This window comes from Myodes glareolus, chromosome 25 (genome assembly GCF_982192425.1).
Source record: "Myodes glareolus chromosome 25, mMyoGla1.1, whole genome shotgun sequence".
Taxonomy (NCBI): domain Eukaryota; kingdom Metazoa; phylum Chordata; class Mammalia; order Rodentia; family Cricetidae; genus Myodes; species Myodes glareolus.
Genome location: NC_142050.1, coordinates 3,353,202 through 3,375,649, shown reverse-complemented (window position 1 = coordinate 3,375,649; position 22,448 = coordinate 3,353,202). Strand labels below are relative to the sequence as shown.

The 22,448-nt window shown below is 39.6% G+C and overlaps 1 protein-coding gene across 1 annotated transcript in view; it reads right to left on the bottom strand.

Moving 5' to 3' along the window:
* Casd1 (CAS1 domain sialic acid O acetyltransferase 1) overlaps positions 1 to 5,779 on the bottom strand; it is a 43,206-nt gene extending 37,427 nt beyond the window's left edge. The window contains exon 1 of the mRNA XM_085683739.2: positions 5,118 to 5,779. Coding sequence (XP_085539865.2) covers positions 5,118 to 5,664 — 547 coding nt within the window. The 5' untranslated portion in view covers positions 5,665 to 5,779. The remainder of the gene's footprint in view (positions 1 to 5,117) is intronic.
* Between the last annotated feature and the right edge of the window lie 16,669 nt (positions 5,780 to 22,448).

Sequence of the window (22,448 nt, the reverse complement as noted above, 5' to 3'; positions counted from 1 at the left end):
AACCAGGAGAACCGTTCTACATCCTTTGGCCATTTTATTTTACCTTAACCAAATACCCAGGACCAAAAGGATGAAGGGGAGATATTTGCATTAACTGCGGCTTATAGGAAAATAGAAGTTAATCTCTAGTTTCTTATTAACAGTTAACAGCACGCTAAAACTGGTTTATAATCACGTTAAGTCAGGCTAAGCACTCCAATAAAAGGAGCACTGCAGAGCTGACAAACAGTACGGAGGCACTGGGTAAGGCTCAAGGAACTCAGCTGTTCCTGTTTGCTTGGGGGCTGGATCCAACCAGGGCTCCCTGCATGGCACAGGAGCAGTCACCGCTGGACTACAATCTCACCCTCACACCTTTATTTCCTCAGTCTAGTTATTCATTTGTCTGGACTGCCATAATACACACTAGAAGATGGTCAACACGAAGGGAGAACTCACAATGCTGCCCAGTCTTACTGGTGCAAACCGTAACAAGTGCAGGATACCAATGACTGAGTTTTCCTAGCTGCAAATGGACCTTTAGCACGTTTTTTTTTATTTCAAAGATTCTAACAAGCTCTACTAGATATAAATAGTTCTTAATTCTTTCCAATTTTTAAAATCTAGTTCTAGATCACCCCCCAAATATTAAAGCACACAAATAACCAAAAATGAATAAAGGAAGGGTTACAGAAAAACTCAACTAAGCCATTTTTATTATTTTATGATAACCCTACAGCAAAACTATTATAAATTAGAGTATGTTTAACATCAGAACAAAAAAATTGATATTTATTGCATTCCTACTTTTTCAGATACACATACAAAACCAACTTGTGAGTTAATAGCAACTACTTTTTAGAAAATATGAGTTGTGAAAGTGAGGTATCAAATCTGTGGGTATTCCTACCCTTCTATTTTTTAATAAAAGCCTAAACAAAAACTGTCATTTTGATCAACTCTCAGTATCTTCATGTATGCAGATGGAAGTGACATGCCCATAGCTTAAAATAGCAAATTTCTTCTCCAGAAATGCTTGACATGCAGAGTTCTTTTCATCTTGGTACAACTGCCAACATTTGGCTCCTTGGACCATCTACTGAAAAACAACAGGTCTAATGTCCTGAACCCATTTTAGAAAAATGCTATAGCATAGGAAACGTGAAGAGATCGGTACTCCAGAGACAAACCGTCTTTCAGAGAACAGCCTTCTTTTATATGCCATTGAAAGCTGGTTGGTGATCAACTTTGCTAACTATGTAAGAGTGGCCTTTTCACATTTAGCAAAATAAAAATAACAGGAATAAGTACTCACATAACCTAATTAAAAATAAATTAACATGATTTACAAAATTCTCTAAAATTCCATATTCTAAAGCACATTCTTTTTTCTTAGAAAGGAAATGCTTTCAGATCAAATTACTAAATGAATACATAGTAGTTAAAATAAGACAATGTATCACTTTTTTTATTTTTACAATCTGCAAACCCTTTTCAATGACATCAAAAACAAAAAAGGAATCTCAAGTTGCTATTTTCAATTGTCTAATATAAATCTGATAGTTATTTCAATATAACCAACTTAGACTACAAAGAACTTGGAAAAATCAAAGTAGTAATACAACTTTTAAAGACAATTCCTAAAGAGCTGGCTCCCATGCTCAGACTATCTAGATGAATGGCTATCTTCTTCCTTATTCTGTTATGCTTGGTGTAATCTTTCTGGTTAGTGAATACAGATGCTCCAATTCTTATGCATGGTATTTTCCCAACAACAGAAAGAAAAGCAAGAACAAACCAAATAAATAAGCACACCAAGAAACTAAAAATGCCAGTAACGAGTAAAGAAAATCTCCAATAGGCTTCATAAATAACAAGTTGCTTTTCAAACTGAGTCACCGTACAGTTGTGTTGCCTACTACCAACTCTAAAAGCACCAGCTCATACAGCATACATTCATTATGTTCTATAGAAGAATATATCTAAGATTTAGCAAGTTTATTCTGTGCTGAAAACATCATTTAAATTTTTCTTTAGAGAGCTGAGCATCCTATTCTAACATCTGAAAGCAGAGGCAGGGAGACATTTAATATTGACATTTCATATGCTTAGTGATGGAAAGAAAATCAATTTCAAAAAACTTAAGACATTGAAGTACATTAATTTTACCACTCTAAAGCTTTCCTTATGGGTTTAGATACCAGCCTCTGGTCAGAAATCTGTGTTTACTCCAGAACCACACATTAATGGGCATTTTAAAGAATGTATTTTAAAACTCATTCAAACATATAAGATATATTAATAATTCAAAAAACCTCTTCTTCCTAAAGTTCAGATTAGAACACAAAATTTACTTAGAATCACAACCGAACCAAATGCAGATAAAAAATAAAAGAAAATAAATTTTGGATGTCTACTCACCAAATAGGTATTTATAGAGTTCCTACTGTGTGTCAGGCTTTGGCTATTTAAAAATAGTTACAATACCCTTGGAAGCTCACAGTGTGTGTGTGGAAGAGAACATCAATTCTTGTAAGTACAACGTGCTAAGCATGTACAAGTTGCTCTGAAAAGAGACTCATTCCAATTCCTCCTCATTCCAATTTCTGTGAAGATAGCATTTGAGTCAAGCACTGAGAAAAAGCCCTGAGAATTTTAATTCTAGGGGAGAGGGGATATCCAGGTAGAGAAAAGGAGCAAAAGCAAGAGTACTTTTACACTGGAAGCTTAAAGCTGAGGGAGAATGGGGAGGAAACTAGAACAAAAGCAAGTCTTTTGAAGTTCTATACTGCAACATCAATATTATCACTTGGTCAGAAAAAAAAAATGGGGAAACTCTTTACTGGTAGTAAATTGTACTTTTAAATTATCAAGCATTACTTATTTTAAATTAACGTCATCTTCCATAAACCTTCCACCAAGCCTGCGGAAAGGTAGACTATAACATAATGGCACCAGGCTCTCTAACTAGTCCTAAATCACAGCTCAGCCACTGACAAGTCATATATTCTCAGGCAATTTACTTAACTTCTCTGGTTTCAACTTTAAAATGTAAATAATTCTCTAATTCACAGAATTTATGATACTTTTTCATAGCAGAAAAAAATTTGCAATTAAACTTTGACATGCAATCAAAGTTTTAAAGACTCTTCTTGATTACAGAAATGTTAAAGTAGGGGGAGAGATGAGATACTGTACCTCATAGACACCGTAAAGATGAAATGAAATATAAAAACCTTAAACATTACCTGCATACAGTAAGTGCTCAATTTAATGCACAGAATTGGGAAGCTTAACTTTCCAAAATGTGTAATACTTTTATGTTGAATAATTTTCAAACCAAGAGGTGTAGAGATGTGTGTGTGTGTATGTGCGTGTGTGTGCGTACTCATTCTACCTTGATGCATGTTCACACCCTCACACCTAAGACCCTGATGTGGACTATACCTCCACCATCCATCTAAGATAGGAAGCCCTTTCTTGTTCCAAAGATTCCTATGTGGTTCAAGTGCATGTTTATATGTGAAAGCACTGCATCTGACATGGTTTGACACTGCCAAGACATGGATGGCTAAAATGTTCCTGGCAAGACGTTTATTTTTCCCAAACAGACTGGTTCAAGTTCTTGATACTGAGAACCCACGCCAGGTGTACTGCTTCACACTCAAGGCAGCGGGGAGGTGATGACCCACTGCTAGAGGAGACTTTCCAATCTCAGATTGCTACACTGACTCAAAGGGCCCATCCCACATTCTATTTTCTCTGCTGATAACAGATCTTGATAAAATGTAATATTAAAAATTAGTATCCCAAGTTATCAAAGACAACAGCACAAGAAAAAGCTCTAAGCAAGCTACATGTTTGCATTTGGGACCCCAACATTACAGTTGTGAATGTCAGCTCTGCTGGCATCATAAACACAAACTGAGCTAACTACAGTCAGCTCATGCCAAACTAGCGTAAAATGATTTATCATATTTAAATGAAACTTGTTTTCCAAGTTATCAAAAGTCACTGCATCAACACTGTTAAGTGTATTTTATATATGAAAATGTAGGCTTTCTTGATGGCGGCTGTAGACGAACCAAGGCTTTACCAGGTCATCTGCCAAAACTCTGTAGAGATTGGATGAGAATGGTCACAAGAATACAAGGGATCTACTTTTTTCAATTTAATATATTTATAACATAGCAATACAGTTATGGTGCTAAAGTATAGGATCTGATAAACTCAAGAGCAGGCAGAAACAAAGCATTGAGTTTGATCAAAATGGCCTCTACTTTGAGAGATTGCTTGAAATGAGAAGGGAGCTCAGATTCTAGGACCCCAGTGACTACAGATTTTGCTAAAGGGGTTGTACAGTATAAATAGGTCCGGCACTAATGTACACCTATCCACACTTGACTAATTATCTCAGTCACTAAGAGCTGTCCAGATAATGGTTTAGTGGTACCAAGTGTCAAAAATAAAAGATCCTATCATTATTTCTCTCCTACTCTCAGTGTCTGTCCTGGTGGCATTTTTCAAAAAGACAAGCAAGTATCTCTTGATAAACAAAGAAGAGTTCCTTTCCAGCTTGCTACCATTATCTAGACCCATATTGAAGGCCTGCTTTCAAAAAGTTTACTACTTGCTTTGACTGCCCGTGTCTGTCAACTCCCAACTTCTTCAAACAAGCAAACAAACAAACAAACAAAAAACCCAAATCCTTGCCTTGGTGCCTTTATTTGTAAAAAGTGTGCAACCCAAACTCTTGAAAAGTGTATGAAAGGCTGATGACACCTCCCCCAGCGGAGGCAGGTGGGCCAGAGCAGCTCTTCTGGCAAGGACAAATAGGGCTGCCCAGGCTGCTGGGTCCGACCGTTGGGACCTGAGGCTGGCCCGGGGGGCCCCGCGCCCGGCCTCCCGCCTGAGCGCCGGCCCGGTGCGGCTCCAGGTCCCAGCCCGAGGGCGGGCAGCTGGGGGCCCAGGGCCGCACGGCCCTCCCGGCCCGCGGGGGTCGCTCGGGGCACGTGGGGCGCCGCGGGGCCGCAGGCACGTGGGCGTGCTGCGGCGGGGGGCGGCCTCCCGCGCGCGCTCGGGGCCGCGGCGCCGCCTCCCCCGGCCGGCCGGCCCGGACAGGGGGAGGGCCCGCTCACCTCGGTAGCGGCGGGACGCGAGGTGGCACGCGGCGAGCAGCAGCACGGCCACCAGCGCCAGCGCCTTGGCGCTCCTCACGCTGAAGTAGTGGTTGATCTCCCGCTTGCCCAGGTTGTAGGCCAGAGCCGCCATCTTGGTTCCTCCATGACAACAGTGCGCGGCGGAGCGGGAAAGGGGCGCCGCGCAGGGGCGGCACTGGGGCGGCCGGCGCGGTAGCCAGCCGAGCAGCAGTCGCCAGCTGCCTCGCCCGTCACCCTCGCCGCCTGCCGGGGAGCCCGAGCCTGTGGCGTCGGCGCCGCCGGCCTCCCCCGGGCCCTCGTCGGCCTCCCCCCAGCCCCGCCGCCGCTGCTCCGCCGTGCCGGTGCCCCAGGCGCCCCGGCCGCCTGTCTCCTCCCCTTCCTCCTCCCCGGTAGCCTCCTGCCTTAATAGCGGCTGCGCCTGTGAGGGGGGTCCGGATGCCCGGGACTCCGGGGTCACCGGGCCCGCGCGGGCCTCCGGGGTCACGGGGTCACGGACGCCGGCGGACGGCGGCGGCTGCACCGACATGGGGGTGTGGGGAGACGGCCAAGGCCTGCAGCCCGGCCCAGATGTCGGCTCCGGAGCTGTCTCCCGGGGCACTGGCCTCTACCTGAGCCCAGGTTGGGGCAATAGAACTACTGTTCCGGAAAGTACACTTCCTACTTCCCTATCACACCCCTTTCTGAACTTGCTGCTCTCTGTGCCCGCCCAGAGTAACCAATCTGGCCAGTTCCTCTGAACCTAAGGTGGAACACTCAACCCAAGAGTACGGGGCCTCTCCTTACTATTTACTACCCAACTGCCTTGGCTAGGCCCTCTGGGAACTTTTATTGACCTATTTGCCCACTGGCAGTGGGTGTAGATGCAGTCAGTACGGCATAGAAGGAGCCCGACAAAGGCATAGTTAGTCTACGTGTCCCATTCTCCTTCCTGTTTACACAGAAGCTGGCCAGGGTGACAGATTGGTTGTCCTTGACAATCCTGGTTCCTATCAATAAAACCAACGTTCCACGTCCTTTGAAAGGCCTTGTTACACAACTAAATGTATAGCGTGTACTTGGTCTCACGATGCCTTGCAGACCAGAATGGCTGTTGACATTCCGGTTAGCATGGGTCAGTTAAGTTGGAGGTGTTCTCAAGTGTTCTTTAGCCATTCTTACGCTTGGGCTCACAGGCCCCTCTCAGCATTCTAGAATATTAGAGTGAAGGGACTTACAGATCCTGTCGACACATTCCCATTCTCCATTGAAGGATTTTTTAAATTATATTTCCAGCCACAAGCTTCATATCATGAAAGATTCTTGTCGCTTAAATGAAATCACATACATCACTGTCATAGGTATAATGTTAATAAGCAATAAAGTTAAATAAGTGTACAAACATTTAGGCACTGTTCCCTGCAAATGGTCGCTTAATTTTGGCTGTCCTTCTGATCTGAGGTTGATCACATGCTGGCAGAATTGAATCAGATATGGTAACAACCAGATAACTGGGCTAACAATATGTGGCCTGCCAATCACATCCTAGACAATTCTATGATGTCATCAACAGCAGATTAGAATTTCTGAACCACCTTCAAAAACCAGTGTTAGCCCCCACCCCACCCAGGTTGGTAAAATGTCTGCCAAAAATAAACCTGGTGTTGTACTTAATTGCGATTACCAGAAGGCTTTCTAAAATATTAGAAATAACTGGGAATGAATCATTTCTCTAATTCTTCAGGGTAAGAACCTGAAGGATCAGTGAAGCAGCGGAGCAACCACTAGTGAACTATCTCTTCTGTTCCTCCATCCGAGAAAGGGTGTGATCCTCTCTTCTCCCAGCCATGCTACTTCCTGTCTCCTGTCTGTCCTGTCCTCCACAACCTCTATGGTTAATTTTGGTCAGCTAGTGTAGCTTCCAACACTGTTGACCACTCTCTCATGGTATCTATCCATCGAATTTCCTTTCTTCTCTAGACCTGTTTTGTTTGTTTGTTGATCCTTTCTTAAGAGCCAGGTGCCAGTTGTCGGGCTGCTTCCCATGTTTCTGTGGTCTCAGCATCAGCTCACCATTAGTTGGGTCCCTATTACTCTCAGGGATCCTTAAACACACATATGCATGCACACATGCAGAAACACACAGGATTGTGTGCCTTATTAGTGTGTCTCTGCAATCTGTAGAGCTGTCCACTGATTCCCCAGTAGGATAGTCTTGATTAGCTAGTTGTTGGGATTTCTAATGTCAACTCATCACAGGCCTGCTTGTACTGTCCACTTCTAACCTACACACCTCGTCATTTCACTGTCGACAGAATTACCCAGGCAAGTGTTTGCATTGCCCTCAGTCTCCTCTAAGCAATCCTCAAGTCTGTTACCTTGTCCATCTCCTTGCTGTGGCTTTAGTAAGTATGTCTTTTCTTGTTGAATGCTGAACCGATAGAATTAAGTCTCCTGCTCAATTACCTAACCCTAAGGTATCTAGAATGTTCATCAACCCATAGTTGGGTACTTTCTTTCTAATAACGTTTTAAGGAGCCAGGAGAAAAGAGAAGAAGGAGAAGGAAACATCCAGTGTCTCTTCCAACTGTAAATTACTTTAGAACAAGTTAACAAATTATTCTTTTTTTTTTTTTTGTCCTTTCCATTCTTGGTCAAAGAAAGATTTCTCACTCCCCTTTCCCAATGGTGTTCCTTTTATCTGTGACAATGTCCCTCTTCACAGGTTGCCAAATGCTCCCTGTTTTCAGATTCTCCTGACTACACCACACAGTCCTCTTAGCCATCAGACGTCCAAGAGGAACACATAATGGTCACTTTCTCTGGGACTACTGAAAATATCATTCAGGAGGTTGGAGAAGTGGCTCATCAGTTAAGAGTGCTTGCTACTTTTCCAGAACACCACAAGCTGGTTTCCAGTAGCCACGCAAGTCGCAACCTACTGTAACTCCAGCTCCAGGGAATTGAACACCCTCCTCTGGCCTCTGTAGGCACACACAAGCACACACACAGACACTCACAAAGTATTCTAAACAAGAATATATGTATATGCAATAATATGTTACATATAATGGTCACTAAAATCACTTAAGAAATTATCAAAAATAAAATTATCAAAACTACTTGAAATAAGAATTTATATCCACTCATTGCTAAGGATGAATCCTACTATAAGTGTGGAGCACTTTGATATGAGGCCATCAAAATTAAGACATCTAGAAACTGAGCTTCCAAAACTTGAATGAACATATTCTCTACTCTTTTAGCATGCACAAATGCCTCAAATTACATGATAATGTGAGTATATTAGTTGAACAGTACATAGTTTTCATAGATAAATATGTGCAAGTTGGGAGGATACATGCCCAACTCTTTTGTTGGTGTGAGTATGCTATCAGAGAAGATGGAGTAACTTATGAATCAGCATGTTCTCTTCCTTTGCCTTCTCCCCAGAATCTCGCTTAGGCTCAAGCCATTGCAACAGACTTCTGCTGGCTCCTGTCTGATCTTTTACTTTGAAAGTCCTCTCTTTCTCTACCTTCTTTAGCTCCTCCTTCCAAGCCCCCCCTTCTCTTCTCTCTTCTGTCTGTAATTACTACTAGAATCATTTAACAGTTGATCTTGTCACTTCTCCACTTTAAAACTTGGGTGGTTCACTAGGGAACAAAATGAATTTCCAACCTTCCAACATGTTTCAGATAGTCTGTGACCAGGCCCAAATCACCCTCTCCTTCGGGCTTGTATTGATCTAGTTATGCTGAACCGGGACGCACCATGTCTATCTCTTCTCTTCCTGTTTAAGTTGAAGTGTGAAATGCCCTGAATGAACTCTGTACCTTAGTACTTGGTTCAAAACAAGCCAGGCTGCTTTAGGAGGTAGGAAAGTCTTTTGGACAGGAGCCAAGCTGGCCAACCTAGGGCTGTAGGTGTTGGACTTCAGGATTATAGGTTGTCTTCAATTCAGACTGTCATTACTTCATGATCGCCAGAGATGTGATCAAGCCACTTCACAGGTCTGTTGTCCTTTCTCTGTCACACAGGACTTCACCCCTGAACCATGAATAAATACTCCCTCCCCTTAGGTTGTATCTGTCAAGAATTTGGTCATAGAAATGAGAAAAACAGCTAATTCCATTCCCCTGGCTTGAACTATTTTTTTTCTTCTCACTAATATATTTATTCTACTTATTTAAAATCTTTCTCTTTGGAAAGAAGGTTCTGCTTCTTCCATTCCTTTATACCTATACCTCCTAATGGAATGGAAATCTTTACCTCTTCAGATCTCATAGCACCATCTTCCTGTTTGTGCTTAAGAACCCATTTTGCAGAAAGCCCAGGCCAATAACAACAACCGCCTCCCTTGCCTGTGATTCCAAAGGTGTGGAGACACCACCAGTTCTGTTTGGAGGGAAGAAACACTCCAGTGTGCTGGCAATCCACTCAGTTACTGTGTTCGTTGTCTTCTTCATCATGCCTTTCACTCTTAATTTTATGTATTAGAGCACAAGGCATCAGTCCTTCTTATACTGTGTTAATTAGTCCTTTTATATTATGTTTTATATTATGCTTGAAAGGCTAGAGTCTTCCAGAAGCACAGATATAGAAAGGACTGATGTGGGAAGGAACTTGAGAGAAGTTATTATAATGTTGCCTTTAAGGATTGTTGTTAGGGGGCTGGAGAGATGGCTCAGCGGTAAAGAACATTGGGTGCTCTTCCAGAGAACTCAGGTTCAGTTCCCATTGCCTACATGACAGCTCACAGCTGTCTGAAACTCCTGTTCCAGGAGATCTGATGGCCTCATACAGACATACCTGCAAGCAAAACACCAATGTATGGAAAATAAACATAAAGAAGTATTTTTTAAAAGAATGAAAAGAATTGTTGTTTACATTTAGGCATATTAAAACTGAAAAACACCCAGTACTTGTTGTAGATCCATGTATGAAATTCTGCCTCATGCTCTCACCCTTCCCCTACCCAAGACAGCAGTCCACCAAAGGTCTGCTCTTTCCAGCTTGCAGGTAATCTCTGAGGTGAAATCAGCAATCGCCCACCAGTGAGCTTTTTTCTGCTTTGTTTTCCAACTGGAAAGAAAGGTGTGGTCTGACAGTTACTTTGTCCTGAATCTCTCTCACAGACCAAGAAAAAGTTTTTCTGTGGAGTAGGTGGTTTCAACTGTCCGGGAATTTACAGTTTACTGCTTCTGAAGAGGCGTGGTGTCCCTTGGGTATGTGAACAGGATGATCTCACATTGTTTGTAATAGAAAAAGAAGAGCCATTGGATTAGATCAGAGTGTAGCCCCTGAAATCCACACAAGAAAGTTTTCAGTGAGTTGCCTGACATCACAGCCTCTTGGCCAAAATAAAATTTCCAAATAAGGAAAAGCAATGATGGTTAATTACCTTAGAGTTGTGCAGCTGCAGTGTTCAAATGGCCCTCCACCTCGGGGAGCCTAGTGCTGTTAGATGCACTCTGGCCTCCACTGTGACGTGGAATACCTGCAAGTATCCATAAACAAATTAGGATAGCTTTTCCTGTGGAGCTGTATCGCTCCCAGGGACATGTGGAAATGCATTAGGTAATGTCTGGAAAGCACTTGAAAGGTAGCCACTGTTTCCTCAGGGATACTTCATCTCACATGCTTCCAATTCCAACTAGCACGTTGATAAAGAGCCGTAGTCAACTAAACACTTAGTGGGTTGCATAGGATGACTCAGGGAGCCTTTACACTACACCCAGAAATCACGATTACACTGCTCATCACAAAGTTCTGCCTTTCTAACTTGTGACATTTGGATGCCACTTTCAGTTTACAGGAGTAGCGGCTGTAACTTTGTGGTCCTTAGGGAAAATCTTTACTATGGGGGTAGAAGAATGTGGTAAAAAAGAGCGTGGGATTTTTGAAAGAACATTTGGTACCTGACACCTGGCTCTCACATTTATGAGCTAAACAATCAGGTAAATCATTTTACCTGTTGAACTCCTGCTCTCTTATTTATAAAAATGAAGACAATAGCACCCGTCACTCAAGGTTGTTTGCGTGTCTAGGTGAGTAATGTATAGTTCTTGACAGTTTAATGATGCCCAATGAAACTGCCTTCTTCCTTCAGAATTCATTGCAATTAGTCAACTCATGCGCAATTGTTCTTAAATCTTCCCTCTGTCTATGCAGGTTCACATGTATCTCAGAGATTGACTGATATTAACAAAAAGTAGTCAAGTCAAACACACATACATTCACTTAGATTGTAAAATAACCTTTGGTTGAACCTTAGAAACCACCCCAAAAACCAAAACACAATACAATATTAAAGTTCTCAATTTTTAATAATTTACTTTTAAAAAATCTTATTTTTTTAGTTTTAAGTACTTTTGCTTGATGATCCAAAGTTGATCATAAATAACCTCTTGAGATTGTCTTTTGAGCATTTGTGTGCTGAAGTTTGAACCCAGGGCCCTGCACATAGTATATAAGGCTTCTAGTAGGAACTGTACCCTACCTCCTTGATCACAACAGATACACAAAGGGCAGGGGCACAGACAGAGTCTCATATTTCGGCTGGTTGTTTCCACAGGTCAGCAAGAGGTACTAATGAGATGTGCCTCTTTGAGCAGTCAGTACCCATCCACTATGGAGGCCAAACAATTAAATTCTGGCAGATAATTTCATTAAAGAATATTGGGTTGGTGATTTAAATGTCTCTATGATTTTTCTATCTATCCAAAGACCAGTAAAGCAAGCCCACTAGATCTGCCCACCAAGATTTTGCCATTTAGATTCTGGAGGATCCCTTTCACTTGAAGTATCTAAACAATCAAGACCAGCTGGCCACCAAACAGTGCTGATTTTCACTGTGAGGTTTTACCAGTAAAATTCTCAGGTGATCTTGGTAAGTATTGTCCTAGAGCAGATAAGCTCTCCAAATTAAATGTCATTTATTCTCAAATATGACTCTAGGTGTAATCTTTTGAAGTTCTTTCTTGGGGTGCAATATAAGATTTTAAAAGGTTGTGTGTGTGTGTGTGCGTGCGTGCAATCATTCCACAGTGCACATGTGAACGTCACAGAACAAACTGTGGGACTCAGTCCAGGACAATGAAAGCAGATCCTAGATTCTTAGCGTTGCAGCTACTGTCTTTACCTGGTGAGCCATCCTGCCAGTATCTCTATCAATCTCTATCTATATACTATCTGTACTTATCGGTCTCTATATAGATACATCCACTATCAAAACTGAACACAGTAATATTCTCTTTGAAGGTGAAACACATGAATTTGGTTGTAATAGACTTTTTCTTTTGGGCCACCAGCCAGCTCCCAAATCATCATATGAAGATTTGTTATTAGTTTTCAATGCTCGGCCTCAGTTTAGCTCCCATTTTAATCTGTTTTTCTTTATCTACATTTTGCCTCTGTTATGGAATAATCTTTTTATATACAGTAAAAATGTGTCTCTGATAAGGTGCCTTCTGATTGGATTAATAAAGAGCTAATGGTCAATAGCTAAGAAGGAAAATAAGGTAGGACTTGCACACAGGAAAAAGACAGTGTGGGAAAGAGCTGAGGTTGCCATTCAAATGCAAAGGGAACAAGAGATGAATATGTGGTGTTGAAAAGAGGTGCTGCCATGTGCTAGAGCGTAGATAAGAAATATGGACTAATCTAAGATGTAAGAGCTAGTTAGTAACAAACCTAAGATATCAGCTGATCATTTATAATTAATAATAAGTTTTTGTGGTTATTTGGGAGCCACCAGTGGGGCACAGCTGACCAGTAGTCCCAACGAGAAACACCACTTACATGTCTCAGGGCTTTTTACCTTTCTTTGTTTCTGTATATCTTTTTTTCCTGCTGTCTGCATGTCTGGCTGGCAACTGCCTGGTTTCTGGCCCCAAGCATGTCCCTCTCATTCTCCCTTGATCTCTCCCCCTTCTTCTCTCCTTCTCTTGAGCCTAGATTTCTTCTCCTACTTATTCTCTCTGCCCACCAACTCCACCTATCCCCCTACCTAGCTATTGACCACTCAACTTTTTATTAGACCAATCAGGTGCCTTAGACAGGCAAGGTCAAACATATGCAACACATCTTTACATCATTAACAAAGACAGCAGAAACAAATGTAACATCTTTACACAGTTATAGTAATAGTCCACAGCTTAAACACATAACACATCTTTACATAATTAAATATTCCGCAACATTTGTTTTTTCTTTCTGGGAGGGAGAATATATTATGGAAAGTGGGATCCCTCAAAGATTTCTAGATGGCTTTATGGGTAGGTAAGATCTGAAGTATGCAGATGAAGAGTATGGTATTTGAGAAATATATCATATAATTTGACTACTGTTGGGCAATGCATACCACCATGCATAAGTAACTTTTTAAATGTCTAGAACACAAATTCCGGGTCTCACCTCTTTCTTTAGATAAAAGGACAAACTTTTTAGATTTTTTTCCAGTGACCTTGTAAAAGTAATTTTAAAGTCTTTGAAATTTGTTTTTCTTAAATGAGAGTATTATTGACAAAAAGCAAAATCAAAAATCATCAGAGTGATTCAGATCACCTACAAACAAGTATGCTTAAGAAATAAATGTATTTATCAGAGTGACCACACAATATTCTAAACAACAACAACAAGACACAGAAGAAAGAAGGAAGTCATAGGTCTTTCAGAAATGGGTAAGATTAAGGTTTTGTTACCTGATAGTCAAAAGCTTGACAAAGTCAACATGAGACACAGGACTGGAAGAGATATGGAATGTCTTTCATGTAGGAAGATGATGTTAAATGTAAAAGAATAAACTTTATTACCTATGTAAAATGGTTTTGAAATTTAATATGTATAAAACCACTTTCTAGTTTCATATTAATATTATGATGGTAGTAATAATGACAATAATGATAATGATATAGATCCATGTATTTTCTGCCTTAACTCTTGAGTTACTCTACAAATAAGCTCATCAGAAATTTTGGCAAAATTTGAATATATTTCCTTGTTTCTTTTATAACTCATCTGCAATAAAAGAAAATAAATTTTTCTGCACGTCTACAACTTTGTATTTCTATTAGATCTTGTATTATACAAACTTTTAAAAATATATCTTAGAAACACCCCTACGTTTGAGATGGGTCTTCTTGAGATGTATTCCAGGCCTCAAACTTGGAGTCCTCCTATCTCAGCATTGTGAGTTCTGGGGTTACTTTGAACACCAAAATCACTGACTGTCTTCATTCCCTGGAATTTAAAAATACAATTCATGACTTTTTATTGATATTTGCACTTTTCTTTTTTCTAAGATTTATTTGTTTGTATGTGTGTCTATGTGAAAGTATGAACAGGATTCCACATGCCCATGGAGGCCATAAAAAAGTGCTGGTATAGCTGGAACTAGAATTAAGATGGTTTGAGCCACCAGGTAAAGATCCTGACAACCAAACCCAGGACCTCTGCAAGAACAGTCTGCTTGTTTCAACTCCTACTTGAACTTTGCTATTATGGATTTAGTATAACCATTGATTACTCATGCACATGACAGCTTTAAGCCAAATTAGTTTCTATTTCTGACATGAAACTTTGAGTTCAAGAAATGTCTGTTCTATACAGTCTGCAAATTTAGTGAGACTCTTGAATAAGCTCACAATCCCTCAGAGGCACAAACATCCGGTTTTCATCTTTTCGAACGTTTGCAAAGTAAATACAATAATTAATATGGCCAATTACTAACATGAAATAATTGAATATATTTAGAAATTTGCTACTGACCAAATTTTAGGTTCTCTTTTGCTTAAATACAGTGTTCAGGTTCTTCCTTGAATCATTTGATAGTTCAGATGTCAGTTTCTGGACCAGTGTTCCTCTATGCATCATTAAACATCTTCAGAACTATCCACCTTCTCTGTCTTACAGAAAAATGGTTACAAATATCTCTAAATATGTTAAGCAGGTAAGTAATGACCTCTCCATAATATTTTCCTCATGCTATGATTTCCCCCTATGTCCATTATTAAATGTATATGCCTTTTCTCTTATAGACAAATACCAATAGAATAGTCTGAACTTTTATAGTTAAATATAGATCTTGCTTAAGTTGGCAAACTTCACCTTAGAAAGTTGACATGTCAGTACTGTATCATCTATATTCATGTAGTTGAATGGTTGGGGTTAAAATTTATGTAAGTTTTTTCTTGGTTTTCCAATATATCAATTTAATTGCATTGTTTTAAGTTTTGAGTAGAAATATAAAACTCTACACAAATAAGTAACTTTACTATTTCTACCAGAAAAAAATTAGCAATTTCTAGACATAGTTTGTTCATCTAGCCATAGGGACTCCTATAAGAACAACAGACTGCTTACCTAGCCAAAAAGTTACTTTTATTTTAAAATTACTAAAACTCATGGAAGGGGGTAACTATTAAATGGAGCCTGATTCAGCTTTAACACTGATCAAAACAAACAACAGAAAAACAAAATTCAAGTCAACAGTGCTTATGCATTTACAGCTTGTGACAGCACACACAAGGCCTGTGCAAGCCTAACCCAGATCAGATTCCAGCATGGACTGGGGAGCTGGGTATGAAGTTTCTCTCCCAGCTGAGAAGCTATTGGCTGTCCTTTGTGTCGAGTGGAAAGGGCAGCTTTCCCTAGAAACTCCTGTTAAGTTCATCATACTTGTTGGAAGGCTACATATCCAAGAATATTTGGGCAGCATGACTTGGCCTTGATGAAAAAAAAAAAGGAGAAAAAAGTAGGGAGGACCTGAAGTCAGGTGAGAAAGAAGGGGTTGGAACCTGGGAGTAGTTGTGAGGCAGGACGGTGGTTATGATAAAAACAAAATAAAACTTTTTCAACCCCCAAAAAAAAGAGAGAAAAGAAAAGAAAAGAAAAAAGAAAACATTGCATGAAATTCTTAAAGAACTTAGAAAAAAAGTTACCCGGGGAAACTGCCTTTCCTTGTGTCTCTTAGTCATCAAGGATGGTGTCCTGTCTTGACAAGTCTTCCTTAACCACTTATGGAACCCTGGTGCCCAGGCCAGGCACACCTTCCTCTTCTCTTCCAATTATACCATCTCTCAAGATGGAGCTCTCTCTTTTTATATCTATCTATCTATCTATCTATCTATCTATCTATCTATCTATCTATCTATCTATCATCTATCTATCTATCTATCTATCTATCTATCTATCTATCTATCTATCTATCTATTTTGGAGCTCTCTTTAGTGCATCTAACACATTTAGCTTGGTTCACCGACAGGAACTGTGAGTTCAGAGACATTTGCTATGTTGACAAGTCTGTGACAGTGCTGTGCAGCAACAGGAAGCAAATCAACCACACCATCAAAAACAGAGAAGAGTTACACAGCTGTTTTCCGTTCAAGCGTTATCAGACAAGCTCAGTGTGTATGAGCGTAGTCATTACCGTGTGAACTTGTGTTTTTCTACATTCCCACTTCTGATTCTGAAGTCTCCCAAAGTCCTTGTAAGTCTAGTTCTATATGCCCACTTTATCTACTTCCTAAGAAACCTGCAAAGCCCACTTGCAGACACTTTTTTCATGAACTAGTGAGAGCACAGTTCTTTACAATGTGTTGTTTATTTCCATATTTCAGAGGTAGAAAAATACCAAGTTTATATGATGAAGGTAAAGACAGGCTCAGCTACTGAGAGTCTGCTGTACTGGTTCACAGACGCAGCTAAGTTAACAACTAAGACACCTCTGGAAAAAATGCTATGCCAGATGGCACAGAGATGTGTTACTCTAAGCAGACACACAGTGTTTTCTTGGAGCAAGTTGTACTCACAAATAGAAGAATAAATAAATTAGGAAAAGGCTGACAAGCTAGATTTTTTTTCTCATCTCTCATCCAACAGAAATTGATCCATATTATTTGCTGGGAAATACTACCCAATATTATACCATAAAACTAGATCCACAAATGCTGCATCATTAATGAGGAATTATTTGTTCAATCCAGAGTCAAATGTAATTGAGAATCTCTATTGACTATGAAGCTAAGACAGTCCTGGGGCTCTGATATTCCTACCTCTTCTCATTGAACTCAACTGTGGTACTAGACAACACAGGAACATGTGAAGAGTCATAGTTTAGAGCCAAAGAAAACAAAGTTTCCCATAGAATACTGAGGAAAAAAAAGATTTTGAATGTTTAAATATCATGTTAATCGAGGAGTGAAATAGTCAAAAGGGTGTGACAATCTGTCACTGTTTAACATATTCAAAAGTTCTGGAAAGTTAAAATGACTACTGAGTTTATGGCTCCGGTGTAGAGTGTGCTTGGTAAACAAGAAGCCCCAAGTTTTGTTGCCGCAAAACAAGGAAAATAAAAGCTTCTATAATCGTATAAAAAGGAAGCACATTAAAGATTTTGTTTAACAGACTTTATATAAAAGGTGAAATGTTACATGTTCAATGGAGTTTTCTTTTAATTATATATCAGGAATGTTTAAATAAATGTGAAAATGAAAGTAAAACTGGTCCCTTAGAAAGGACAGGTGGAAAGTAAAAAAAGAAAAAACAGCTCGCTCTCCATCACACAAGGATTAATCATTGATAGATGTTACTATGCAGCCAGTTAACTGTGGCTTACAGTTGTGTAAAGTAAGGACAGTGAAGGGCAAGAGTCAGACACCTGAAGGGCTGTCATGTGGGTTGTTCTTCTGTACATATGTTGCTTTTATTGGTTGATGAGTAAACCTATTTTGACCAATGGCTTAGCAGAGCATTAGCCAGGCAGGAAATCTGAACACAGATACATAGAGAAGGCAGAGTCAAGGAGATGCCATGAAGCTGCCAAAGACGAAGGACAATAGAACCTTAATGTGATGACACACAGATTAGTAGAAATGGGTTAATTTAAGATTTAAGATGTAAGAGCTAGCTAGGAATACTCATTGGTTTTTGTGTGATTGTAGTCTGGATGATCAGGAAATACAAGCACAATCTCCATTTACAAATGGTGCCAACATGGAGGGCAACTATATCCACATAAAACCTGAGAGCTTGAGAAGGGATTCTAGACATGAAAGAGCAGAGTTAAGGCTGACTTCTTGGTAGAAGCATTATTTCAGGTTGACTCTGTTTTCTAGAGTCAAGCAGAAGCACAGCTCCTTAAGGAGAGGCTTCCTGACTCAGTGTTAGAGGCAAGCACCTCACAGCCCTTTTAAGAGGCCCTGCCACCAAATACTTAAATAGTGTTTATGAGCAGCTGCCAGCATGTTTCTTGGTGGTAGCATGGATACCGAGTTGTAGAAGAAAACATGGCTCCTGCCAGTACTTCTATCATGAAGTTAGACTCTCAGGAAGCCAAGGAGTGGGGCAGATTCAGCTATCAAAGTCATGGCTTTAATTCTAGCCATATTGCTTAGCAGATTAAAGACTCACGAGGTCAGAAAAAGATAAAGATATACAGTAAAGAGATTCAGACAGAGAAAAAAACCTCTTAATAGTATACAATGTGTTTAAAAAATATATGTAGGCTTGGAAGGTAAAAGAAAAAGTATAGAGAAAATCCTTTAAAAAAAAAAAAGAAAGAAAAATAAGAGTCATTAGGTGTGACGGCACATGTCTTTAATCCGAACACTTTGGAGGCTGAGGCAGGCAAATCTCTGTGAGTTCAAGATCAATCTGATATACAGAGATAGATCTACAACAGCTGGGTCAATACAGAGAAACCCTGTCTCAAAAAAACAACAAAATTTAAAAAATAAAATAAAATAAATAATATAAAAAGCCATATAAAGTGGAAAATGTACAAAGAGTCTTGATTATGTATATTTCTGTGTTTTCTTTGAATTTTCTGACTGTTAATTCATTAACTACTAAAAACCCTTTGATTTGGGGGCTACTAAGCTAAACCAAAATATATGTTTTAAAGGTATCTTGACTTCAAAATTTGGGTCTAAGAATATGTTACTTTGGAAAAGAGGTTCTGCTTTTGTTTCCAAGGAAGATGAGAACCTATGGATTCCTTATAGACTGATGTGGTTTGATAATAAAAGACCCCCCAAAAAGGCTCTGTGAACCCTAAAAATATTTCACCCATAAAACAGCAGGAAGCAGTTTGAAGAAAACTATACTCAAATTCCCAAAATGATTGTTTATAAATGTTTGTTTTCATTTAAAAGGGGTTGGCTATAAATCATTAATGTTCACAGCCAATCTCTCTCTCTTTCTTTCTCTCTTTCTCTCTCTCTCTTTTTAAAGAGGGGATATGATATAGAGATGACTACTTTGCATTGGTGTGAATCTTGGTATATTGATATAAATTTAAGGTCAATTTCATTACACTGTATATGTTTTTCTGCTCTTGTTTAAGGTATTGTGTTTGTGTAGCTCATTTAAAAATGTAATGTATAATTAAGAAATACAGATTAATAAATAAGCATCTATAATAATCAAACTTTTAATTATGTTAGTTAGGTTTTATAAATATCCAGACATATATTTCAGTTAGATAATCTTCAAAACCTCAAAGACCAATGGAATATAACATTTAAAATGTTTTAAGAACTTAGACTTTTTTTTGATAGTGAGACATTTCTGCTTCTGGCAACATCAATTACTTCAGTGATGTTGATGAACATCAAAATAACTCTTTACAGAATTTGATTTGCTTTCAATATGACAAGGCTAGCCATTTAGGCAAAAAACTGTTCTTGTCTGGACTGCTTTAAGGTATGCTGTATGAATTGGACATGCAGGACCCACAGAAAAGTGACTGCTGAATGTCCCAAAAGACAAAATTGGTACTTCAGGGTTCCTGCTTCAGAGAGGAAACTGCCAGACATTCTGCAAAATACATAAGGAAGTTACTGATGAACTTTGCCATTACAAGGCAGAACAGATCTTCAAATTTCCTGCTTTACTGGAAAGTCTGCCAGATACTATGGGCCTATAGACTGAATATGGATGATTCCTCAACATTGCAGAAGAACTTTGGGTGACTGTCCAGGCAGCGAGATATCTCTGTCATCTCTAGAACTTTGGAAGTTGCTTATATGCATTTCTTGTTTACTTAGGTAATATTATATCTTTCTGGGGCCTTTGATGGAGTTGAAGAGAAGATAGATATGAAACTTAAGACCCACAAAGACAAATGATAGAATATTTTTTTAATTTTTGCCTTATACAAACAAATGGACTAAATATTGTAACTAATTCTCGCTTGGTAACTGTTTTGTTATATGTAATTTTACTATGTTAACATTAAAACCTTCCTTTTATTTAGACAGAAAAGGGGAGATGATGTGGGATGTACTTCTGTATATATGTTGCTTTATTGTTTGATGAATAAACCTTTTTTGGCCAATGGCTTAGCAGAATAAAGCCAGGAGGGAAATCTGAACATAGATATAGATATAGATATAGACATAGTAGGCCAAGTCAAGGAAATGTCATGTAGCTGCCAAAGGAGGAGAATGCCAGAACTTTATCAGTAAGCCACAGCCTTTGGTGATACACAAATTAATAGAAATGGGTTAATTTAAGATGTGAGAGCTATCTAGGAATACTCCTGAGTCATTGGACAAACAGTGTTGTAATTAATAGAGTTTTGTGTGATTATTTGGGTCTGAGTGACCAGGAAACAAAAGTGCAGTCTCTGTTTACAGAACTGTGATGACAATACTGTGTGGTATTATTTATATAGCCACAGTTGTTTCCTTATGTTGAGTTGGAGTTGCTTTATGATAGGAAGTGGTAAAGTAGACTGTGTGCCACTTTAGACAAGAAACTACACAAACTGGTAATGTTGTGGATGTAGTAATCATGAAATAGGTTTTAAAGATCATACTTGGCCAAAGTTGTCCAAGTCTTGGTGGATTGTCTCCTATAGTCTAGACTCACATGATGTTGAAGACATTATTAGAAGAGGTGTGAAAAATGTCAAGAGGGATCATTTGAAAAGAAATTCCTTAATACTGAAAACAAAATGTCTTGGGTTGGTTCTGCCATCCACTCCCCCAGTATGGGTTCTGTCTTCTGGTGGTCACCACAGCAAACTGTCATTTCAGCTTCCGTGCTGCTGGGTAGAGCCAGGCTTTCCCTTCAGAACTGACTGAGAATCTACCTCCTGTCCCCTCTGTGCAACTAACTACTGCCTATCCCTTGAAATGAGTGAGAAGGAACTTCAGGAAGTTGTAAAGTGGACAAAGGACTCACTCACAGCTTTTTCACTGCTATAAATTTGACAAAGAAATTCTGAGTTTACAAAATTATTGAAAGAAACTGAAGAAACATTAAACTAGTTTTAAATGATTTGGAGAAAAGAAAATGATGTTTTCAAGGATCCTCTTCATATTAAATATGTAAATGGACATCTGATTATCTCTTTACGGTTATGTTACTGCTTTGCTGCTTAAAGGTTATTTGAAACAGAACTACTAATTTGATTATAGACCAGTAAACTTGTGGTTTTAGTTATTCAACATTCCAATATTTTGACCTAAAATAATCTTCTCTATTCATTTGTGAATATTGGGTACTACTTTTTGTCCTATGTAAAGAAAAAGGGATGAAGAAAGAAGGAAGGAAGAGAGAGAGAAGATCAATGAAGAGCAAGAGGAAAAAGAAGGTGAGAGAAAAGAGAATTATGGATGATTGAAGTGAAAAAGAGAGAAAGGACAGGAGTGACAGGAGCAGTAATCAACTCACACTTAGATCTGCGTTGGTTTCTCATGCATTGTGGAATAGTTACATTGCTCAGTCTTTTAGTCCAAGGTTCCCCTTTTCTTCCTTCTTTAGTCTTTTCTTGTACACTGAATGATAACAAAATCCTTAGCCTACAGTCTTCATTCATTTTCCTTATTCTAAGAATGGCAAACAACAGCTAAGGATAGCCATCTCCTTGTGATTTCTTTGCTGATCTCTAACTTCTGGCCAGCTCCCCTCTCTAGCCCCTTCACTCTCTGTTAGATGTTTATGAGAAAATGGAGAGAGATAAAGAAGCTACTGCATGGACTAAGTGACTGGTACCTAATTCTCTTCCCCGTGATGTGAGTTGGACAAATGTGTCCTCAGAGTCATGTGAGCATTGGTTGGTGCCCAAAACCAAACGAGGGGAGCTGTAAGACAGGCACCCAGAGTTTGGAGGTCCCGGTAGGAAGTGGAAGGGCATCCTGTTTTCGGGTTTTGTCACATGTTATGCTCAGACTTGTGGAGCTGCCTCTGCCATGGTAGCCGAGGAAGGGGTCTGATGAACGACACGACAGAAGAAAACAGTACTCTGCCTCCTTGCTCTGGCAAGGATGGGAGTGTCCCCAGTCCTGACAGACACCATAGGTTATAGTTAGAATTGAGCTGACT